Source organism: Eurypyga helias, unplaced genomic scaffold, assembly GCF_000690775.1.
Source record: "Eurypyga helias isolate BGI_N326 unplaced genomic scaffold, ASM69077v1 scaffold49493, whole genome shotgun sequence".
NCBI classification, from domain to species: domain Eukaryota; kingdom Metazoa; phylum Chordata; class Aves; order Eurypygiformes; family Eurypygidae; genus Eurypyga; species Eurypyga helias.
The window spans coordinates 1-9,180 of NW_010243993.1; the positions used below are offsets into that span (position 1 = coordinate 1).

The 9,180-nt window shown below is 39.4% G+C and overlaps 1 protein-coding gene across 1 annotated transcript in view; it reads left to right on the plus strand.

The window, feature by feature from the left end:
- Nucleotides 1–1,428: 1,428 nt before the first annotated feature.
- Nucleotides 1,429–9,180, plus strand: part of RAI14 (retinoic acid induced 14) — a gene marked incomplete at its 5' end in the record, with an annotated part of 13,536 nt that continues 5,784 nt past the window's right edge. Inside the window, 7 exons of the mRNA XM_010149601.1 lie at nt 1,429–1,486; nt 1,975–2,045; nt 3,467–3,573; nt 5,801–5,979; nt 6,675–6,703; nt 7,675–7,761; nt 8,412–8,510. Coding sequence (XP_010147903.1) covers nt 1,429–1,486; nt 1,975–2,045; nt 3,467–3,573; nt 5,801–5,979; nt 6,675–6,703; nt 7,675–7,761; nt 8,412–8,510 — 630 coding nt within the window. The remainder of the gene's footprint in view (nt 1,487–1,974; nt 2,046–3,466; nt 3,574–5,800; nt 5,980–6,674; nt 6,704–7,674; nt 7,762–8,411; nt 8,511–9,180) is intronic.

Consider the following 9,180-nt stretch of genomic DNA (forward strand, 5'->3'; position numbering starts at 1 on the left):
TCACCTCCGCATTCTCCATGTGCCCGTGTTAGTGCCAACTATCTGCTGCCCGTTCATCTGCCGGATTCGGACACAGGGTGCTTTTGTTGATATTTTGCTAAATGATATTGCATTATTACAATATGCGGTTTTCTAAATATGTTCGTAAGTGCAAAACCAGTGGTAATATTCTCCAATAATTCATGATCTTTGCATTGCTTTCTTGCTTCTGTGGACCAGCTTGGTGATACAGACCGTACATGTCAAGAATATCTAATTTTGACATACTGGAGTTGAGTTAAAACAGGCTGAATAATATTGTACACAGGAAGAATCTTGACATTTTTTTTCCAGAATGCGGTAATCTCTGTGAACCTGTTTTCCTTGAAAATCATAAAGTGTTTGAGGCAGTACTACATTTGAAAGTCAAAAGCTCTAATGTTTGTTTTTTAGAAGCCTGTTATTTCAGGGTCATATCTCCTTGTGTCCAGAGAAGGGAACAGAGCTGGGGAAGGGTCTGGAGCACAAGTCCTGTGAGGAGGGGCTGAGGGAGCTGGGGGTGTTCAGCCTGGAGAAGAGGAGGCTCAGGGAAGACCTTATCACTCTCTGCAACTCCCTGAAAGGAGGGCCCAGAGGTGGGGTTAGTCCCTTCTCCCAAGTGACAAGTGGTAGGACAAGAGGAAACGGCCTCGAGTTGCGCCAGGGGAGGTTTAGATTGGGCACTGGGAAAAACTTCTTCACTGAAAGGGTTGTCAGGCATTTGAAGAGGCTGCCCATGGCAGTGGTGGAGTCACCATCCGTGAAGGGATTCGTGTACATGAGGCACTTAGGGACATGGTTTAGTAGTGGAATTCGCAGTGTTAGGTTAACGGTTGGACTAGATGATCTTAAACGTCTTTTCTGACCTAAATGTTTCTGTGTTTCTATGATACTCTGCTGTAAACCGGAACTAAAATCTTCATTACCAAACAAGTTTTGATTTGAAATATGAATTTTAAAAAAAAATATTGCTTTGGAGTCTAGATTGATTAGTAGTAGCTGTTGGCTTATAATACCAGAAAATATAACTGGATGCTTAGTTTTTACAAATGCGAATGGAGCCTTATGGCCTTCAACACAAACAATGCGAGGCTAATTGCCTTAGGACATGACTGCTGTAGCTTTCCTGGGGCAAGCTTCCTTTTTTATTTCCTGATTTGAATTGTTCCAAAACTGTAACTCACCATGAGTATTTTCTGTGGCTTCAGTGTGAGGTGCTACGTTTCAAGAAAGGAGAGACCGTATTGGCGGAGAGGAAAGTTGTGCCTGTGTTCAGTATTCTTTTCTGGAGTAGCTCATAAAACTTTTCTGAAAGGTGTTCGTCACTGTCCTTAACACCAAACATATGTTTTATTTTCTTGGTGTTTCTCTAATTGACTTTTTCCCCCTTCTCCTTATTGAACTGTGCAGAGTAAATGTCCAGCAGACAGCACTGACAATTCTGGGAAAACAGCTTTACATTATGCAGGTAACTATTGAGAACTTGTACAATTTATTTTGATGTGCTTGATATTCCTACCTCTTCAGCCTGGTGGAGCTTCTTCTTAGGTTCTGTTCACATAAATCTAGTGAGACCACCTGATAGCTTACAAATTTCAGGTATTTTTTAGATAAATACTGTGAATACTGAATTTCAGTTAATTATGGTTAACAAGCGTAATTTGCACACTTGCAAGAACAGAGTCATTGGAATACTTAAGATTAGTTTGACTTTGATTTCATTTTTTAAAGATCATATTTTCTCGTGCTAATTTGGACCATGAATATTGGTTCTATTTCTGCATACCACTTGTTCATACTTTTAGTCTTTCTCTCCTTCCTTCTTAAAAGAGAAATGCAGTTTAATTTGTTTTCCTTGGATCCCACTGTAATGCTGCAGTATTGAAAGTGCAAGTGCAGAACACAGGTTTTGAAAATGGTTTTAATGGACTTTCATGCTTGTTTTCTTTTTTTAAGCTGCATGTGGTTGTCTTCAGGCAGTTCAACTTCTGTGTGACCACAAATGTCCAGTTAACGTCAAAGATTTGGTACGTACCTCTTCCTGTTTTGTACTTCAGATACTTCAGATCTTCTGCCACCCTCCACTCCAGAGAGTCTCAGGTGCAGCAACTCAAAGCAGTACTATGGTTATATTTCTTCTTGGATTTTTCTGGTGGTGGAAGTTCCTTTGTAGCTTGCTGTAGCAGAGGTGGGGAGTACTTCACAGTCTAATACAGTAGTGGCAGGATTTGCTGACCATTAAATTGAAGCATCAGTATGAGTAGCTACAATCAATTCTGTTATATTCAAAACATGATTAAAAGTCTTTCAGTTTACTCCAGTAGGCTTTCAAAAAGGCCTATTATGTGTCCAGGTGCTGTGAAATGCTCACACAGCCCAACCAGAGTATGATAAGGCTGAGGGAAAAAAATATACTTGATGTAGTCTAAAGGCTCAGGGACACTACCTTCACTGTCATGAAATGTCCAGGTTTGGTTTTGGGAATGATGCAACTGCCTGATAGAAAACCCTCTGATGATAAAAGGAGAGGACATGACATGACATCACAGAAATAAGGCACTGGGGAAAAAAAAAAAGGCATAAAGATACTTAAACTTTTTGTTTGGTTGGTTTTGACTTGAATCTGTCCTTTATCTGGTCTTTCTAATAGAAAAGCCTGTCACAGAGGTTAGACCTGAAATTTCAGCAGATGCATATGAAAGGCAGAAAAGGCTTGTTCAGTCTTAGGAAGAGAAAGCTGTAGGAGTATCTAAAACATGTCCTCAACTAGACCATGGTTGATGGTAGGGAAGAGGGAGCCAGACCAACCTCAGAGCTGCATGACAAAATGATGACAAGCAGTGGTCAGAATTTGGGCAGTGGACCTAATTGGGAAATTCCAATTAAGGACTAGGAAAAAAAAAAAATCTCATCCTGAAGATGGTCAAACATTGTAACTGGTACCCAGTTACATCATACTGTCTCTGCCTTTGGAGATGCTTAAAACTTGCCTGGACAAGTTTGAGCAATATACTGTAACTTGAAGTTTGCCTAGCTTTGGATTGAGAGCAAAGGGGGAGAAACCCCAGATGACCTCTAAAGTGGTCTTCCAACTAAGTTGTTCTGGGATTATATGAAATGTTGTATTTTTGCCGTGTACTTAGTTAAAATTATCATTTTTATTATGAAGCTACTTAAAGGTATTGTATATACTCATCATGTCATAGCATTAAACAAACAGCAAAAGGAATAGAAACAGCAGAAAGCGTTCCAACTCCTAATGCTTTGCATCCCCAGTGGTCAAGAAAGAAATTAAACCCAGCTACGTTTGTGGTACATGAGAAAAATGTGTTCAAAGTGCTTCATTTGTGCTGTATAGAAGTAAAGGTCATACCTGACCCTTAAATCTCAGAGTGATATTTGTAAGTGGGTGGATTACTGCTGATAGTTTCTTTACATGCATTCCTAGGACGGGAACATACCTCTGCTGCTTGCAGTACAAAATGGTCATACGGAAGTCTGCAAATACCTTTTGGATCATGGAGCAGACGTCAACACCAGGGATAAAAATGGAAGGTACAGAAGGTTAACGTGTTAATTCTTCCCCAAGGCTGAGTATCGAATGAAGCTTTCATCTCAAATCCTTCCCAAAATAGTTGTTGTTAGGTGAAATAATGTCTTCTCTACTAGACAGCATATCCTGATTGTTGAGAAGGCTTACAGAATTCTGCCTAAAGGGAAAGGGAAAACAGGAACTATGTAGCTATAAAACTAGATGTGCCTGTAAGATTTCCCTTGGGCTACCAAAGCAGTAAATATGATTTTTAAATAATTCCTGCAAGAATCTGATTGATAGCACTTACCCACGCATCACTTTGTACGTGTCACAGTTTTAAATGCTGCTTTCTTCTTGGCACGAGTTAGTTTCTCCAACTTAAATCCTAAAACTTGGGAGCGACATATGTGGAGGGTTCTTTTTTCTGCCATAATGTAGCCACGGCAGCAAGAGTAAAGTACAGTAAAGCTGTATAGTGGAGATGCTGTCGTCTTAGAAAGTGCCATTTAGAGATTCGTTGCATTAATATATAATGTGTATGCCAGAGAGTTGTTTTTAAAAAGCAACATCCTTGTAGTGAAAAATGCACTTGTTTTGATGATACTGATGAAGATCAAGTATTTGAAAATTGTGGACTGTTTTATAAATTGCTGGTTAAACTGTGAAGGTAAACCAGGCTTCTGGGAAGACTTGGCACTTACACCTGATAGCAATCTTGTTTACTGTATGTGATACAATGCTCATATTGTTCTTTGGCAGCACCTGGGAGGGTAAGACTGGTCCCTAACTTGCTTTTTCTTTGTCCAAAGTTTATTAACGCATTCTTTGTTCTAAGTTATCTAAAGAAAACTTCTTTGTTGTCTTGATTGGTTTGAATGGCCTCATCGGTGCTTTGAACCTGAGGTGTTGCCCACTCTTGGACCTTTGCCTTCCCCTCACTCTCTTACTGTTTAATCAACAGACAGCATTAAGAGTTTCTAGTTGAACTGGATAGAGGCATTTCTGTCACAGATAGACGGACTTGCAAAGTACTGTGTGTAGAAGCAAGAAAATGATATAACATGGAATATATACCGTTTTACTTCTCACTTGCCTTCTGGTGAGGAGAGTGACTACTCTTGTATCTTGTGTTCAGAAAAATAGTTAAGTTTTTACTGAAAATGGAGAAGCCTTATTGGGAAAGGAAGGGGTTAACCTTTGAAAATGGCATCTCCAGTTTCCTGTCTTTTCCAGACTAAGTGAATTATTTCGGTAATATAAACCCAGCCCTGTGACTCTGGAGGTGTTATCCAAGTTGCCACTCAGCACTGCTTTTTAGCACAGCACTGCAACAGCCATCACTTCTCCAGGGCTCACCTGTTATGAGGACTAAGTTTAATTCTCCCTGTGAAATTATTGTCTTAATATCTAGCAAATACTACCACTGTAGTAACTTCTCAGTTTCCTATCTGCGCTTAGGAATGTGTTTGCCAGTGAACTTGGCCAACCTATTAGGCATGTTTTCATGTTGAGAAGGGAGAATTATGCCCATGCAGGAAAGGGATATTAGACCATGCTTGAAAGGCAGGTTTTCCTATGTGTTTGTAATTACACTGTACATCTCTTACGACCCCTTCAAGTAATTGAGAAAAACAGATACAACTTGTTAGGAACACACTCCATCTGTATGCTCCCTTACTGTAGGGCCTGGCACTGTCTAGCTGCCCTGGAATTGTTTGTGCCCTTATGGACTTTTTAAACAGAGAGTAGATCAGAATTTGAGGTCAAACCCATCTCTCAGTCTCACTGCAGAGCTTTGAGATTTGTTTCGCTTCTGGGTGGAAATCTGTTTGTTTTGTCTTAAAAGCAACATGTGAAGGACAGCAGCAATGAAATAAATGTCTTCACGTCATACCATGACTTGCAGAGCTGTAATTGAAATGGGGCAGTGAGATTTGATAGTCTTACTTCATCCTGCAGCCATTTCTATCTGTGACTCTCCTCTTAGCCTCAGGAACCCATTTTTAGAAATGTTTGGGGATCTGTGCAAAGCATGCCAGGTCTTTGCAGAAGGTCTAGCTGGGGAGTGTGGGGAAGAGGAGGAGGGGCAGGCAGGTGTTTATAAGGAGGAACAACTGTTACATGTATGTGTCAATACACGTGATTTCATTGCACAGTAACTGTCACGCTTTTTTTCCTGGAAAAAACTGAGCTGCTGTTTAGAGAGTAGACCCTTGACTCTGTGTGTGTTTTGTTTGTTTTGTCTAGAACTGCTTTGATGATGGCTTGTGAAGCTGGTAGCCTTAACATGGTGGAAGCCTTCCTTAGGAAAGGTGCAGATGTCAGTTTAGTGGATGTCTTTGGACAGAACGCCCTGCATTACTCCAAGCTGTCTGAGAGTACAGGCATCCAGAACCTCCTGTCATCAAAGTTATCTCAGGATGTGGGTATGTAAGAGACGCTGATGCAGTTTGTCAGTACTTGAACTGGCTACCTGTATGTTTGGCAATAAACCAATTTATTTCATAAGGTAGCCTGGAAAAGTTCAAAAGGTGTCTTCAAGATGGTCTGGCTGAGTCTTCCAAAAAAAAAAAAAACCCACCATAAATGTTGTCTTTGCCATAGCTGGTAATATTTAGCATGGGATAAAACACTGAGCAGGGCAAAAAGAGGTGTTTTGAAGAAAAAAAAAAGGTAAGCTGATATAGCAGCATCGTGAAGTCATGCATCCAGTTTTTAATAGATCCCTTTTTAGTATATGGAAGAGTAAGTGGAACATACAGCTCCTCAGGAGAGGGGCTGAGAAGGAGCTAATGCAGGCAGAGGGTTTTATGGTCAAACTAAGAGAGAATTCTGAAGTAAGAAGCCCATGTGCAAGCATGCTGCGAGACTACAGTAGAATAAGAATTGTTACCATCCTTTGAATTTTATCTCAGTATGAAACCCAAAAAGCAGCAGGGAAAGGATAGGGGTTCAAATGGAGTTGGAAAATTGAAGTGTATTTCTCCAATTTCAGACAGGAATTCAAAAACCAAACAAAGTGTTTATGGTGTGGGAAGTAGAGCTGAGGGATGGGTTAGGAATGGCAAATATCTTTTCCTTTGGTAGCTATTCTTAATTCCTTTTCTTTTCTGCTTCACAGAAATAAAGTCACCGACAAAAGCAAAGCAGGTATTTGTCCTTTTGGTTTTAAAAACACTTGGGCTACACAGACTTGTAACTGAGGAAGAAATAGTCGTTCACATGACTAGAAGCACGAGTAAATGTCACTGTGAGATGCGCTGCCATTGACTACTGTGTAATATGAAAGGGTTTTGTTGCTTATTTAAGAAATGTACTCAGGAATATCACTTTTAGACTTAGGTTCTCTCTGTAATAGCAGCCAGCACCCTCAGTGAGAAAAGGAAGGGATGGCATGTGTGTGCCACCAAGATATGCCACTTTTCTCCTGTGTAATGCAGGAGCTTGGTTTATGGATTGCCTGCCTCTTTAAACCATAGAGAAGATGGATGATGTAGAACAGTTCCCTGTTTCCAAAACACAATTTAAGGTTATTCATGGTTACATCTTACTGGAGAACCCCACTTGTGAGAATCCTAGCAGATTTAGGCAATTAAATTAGTTACTTACATTTTTTATTTAGTATCCTATCTTGGAGTGCAAGTAGACCTTGTAGACCTGCTGGTGGCTGGGAAGTGGATGAAGGTGCAATGCACTCGTTATTCCTTCTGTGAGCGGAGAGGTGGGTTTTTCAGGGAGCTCAGGCAGAAGTTGGTGGAGAGGAAAGGTGTTCCATTCTTAGCTGTTAAGAATGGCATGACTGGATAATGTATGAATGGAAGTGTTAAGATCACTAGTGCTAAACCTATTGTCAGCTTCTGCTTTTTCACTAAATCTTGTTTGTTTTCACTGAAGCATGGATTACAAGGGGGCAGATTCTTATTGTCAGGCATGTTTAATATCTTTGTGTCAGTAGATGTGTAGTCTTTACATAGAAAAAAAAAGGCACTGCATGAGCTGCTAAAGTTGATATTAATGTGGGATTTTTTTTTTTACTTTATTTATTTTTAAATAAAACAACTTGCTCAGACTTTACTAACCAAACTAACAAACCTACCTTTTCTGGCTGGTGAAACTTGCAGCATGATCAAGGCTCTAAATTAAGTTCAGAAAGAAGTGGAACTCCAAAAAAACGCAAAGCCCCACCTCCTCCTATCAGTCCTATTCAGGTAAAAAGACCAATTTTGAGATGCTTTTAGAGGGTGAAAAGCGTTTTGAACATTATGTGAATGATGTGGGCTGTATTTGTTCTGTCACTGTTGTTTTACGTGCCTGTTTTCATCATGGGTGCTTTTCCTGACATTAGGATGACACCATGAAAGCACATGTTGATTAGGTTAACTAGGCAAAAATTGCTTGAAATACAGCACGGTCTAAGACACAACTCTACAAATTTTACTGTACAATTGCTTCTTCTGTCTAAAGTTGAAGGTCACCTGGTTTTCTCAACTTCATAAGTAAATAACTACATATATTTTAGTTATACACATATACATATATGTGTACAGATTATTATATACATGTATACATAATAATGTAAAATACTTAAATACATTTATATAGTATGAAAATGCAGTTCATCAGTCAGGTTTAATGTTAAACAGGAATGTTACCTATATAACAGCTATACTGCATACGTAATACTGACTCAGAAAAGCACGGAATAATTAGATCTGCTCTTTGAAACTAACCTAGAGTTGTCACTTACGTTAGTGCAGGGGAAAGTACTCCTTAATGTGTGTATGTATGTATATATACAGGCACATGTTAGAGAGGTAGTTGTATGTATACCTACCTATTTATATGAAATCTTTTACAGTTTAGTGATTTGTCCTCTCCACGCTCATCAACCTCAACTCCCATGACTGGAAAAGGGCAGGCTTTCTTTGATGATCAGGTGTGCAAGGTATCTGTTTTCGGTTCTTGTGAAGTTTAGAGAAGGAACGTTTAATATCTTAATAATCTATTTTTCTGACAGCAGGGTCTCATGTGCGTTAATTAGCTGAGTTATAGGAACACGAGGAGTCCAAATCTACTTCAGTGTAATTTATAAAGTGGATTACTTTAATGTTTACTGAATACGTAAATAGAATTAGTAATAAATTAGTATTTAAGAATGTGGTCATGAAAGTAAGATTTAATGCTGTGAGAGCTTATTGCCTAATACTAGCCAAGTGCATGGTGTTTTGGAATGCAAAAAGTAGGGATCCTTCCTCCAAAAAAATCAGGGAGATGGCTGTGTGCTGTCTGATCTTTACCTTACGATACTGAAGATTTTTTTTTTTAAATACATGACACTTACTGCTATTATTTATCACAGGGGCCGCAGCCTTCCAACCTATCTATGAGATAGTTGCCCATATTTCATTAATATTTAATGAGAATTGGGCAATGGAACTTGAAGGGCTTTAGAAGTTTTGAATATACTGCCCACAAGCTGCACTCAAACAAGACCTTAGAAATAAAAGAAACCCACTTTTGCCAGGCTTCATCCAGCAAGAACTATACTGTCTATACTTCTCTTTGGTGAACTGTCCACCTTTGCATCTGCTTTCTGTGAATGCGTTTGCTTTTGGTGTCTCAGCAGG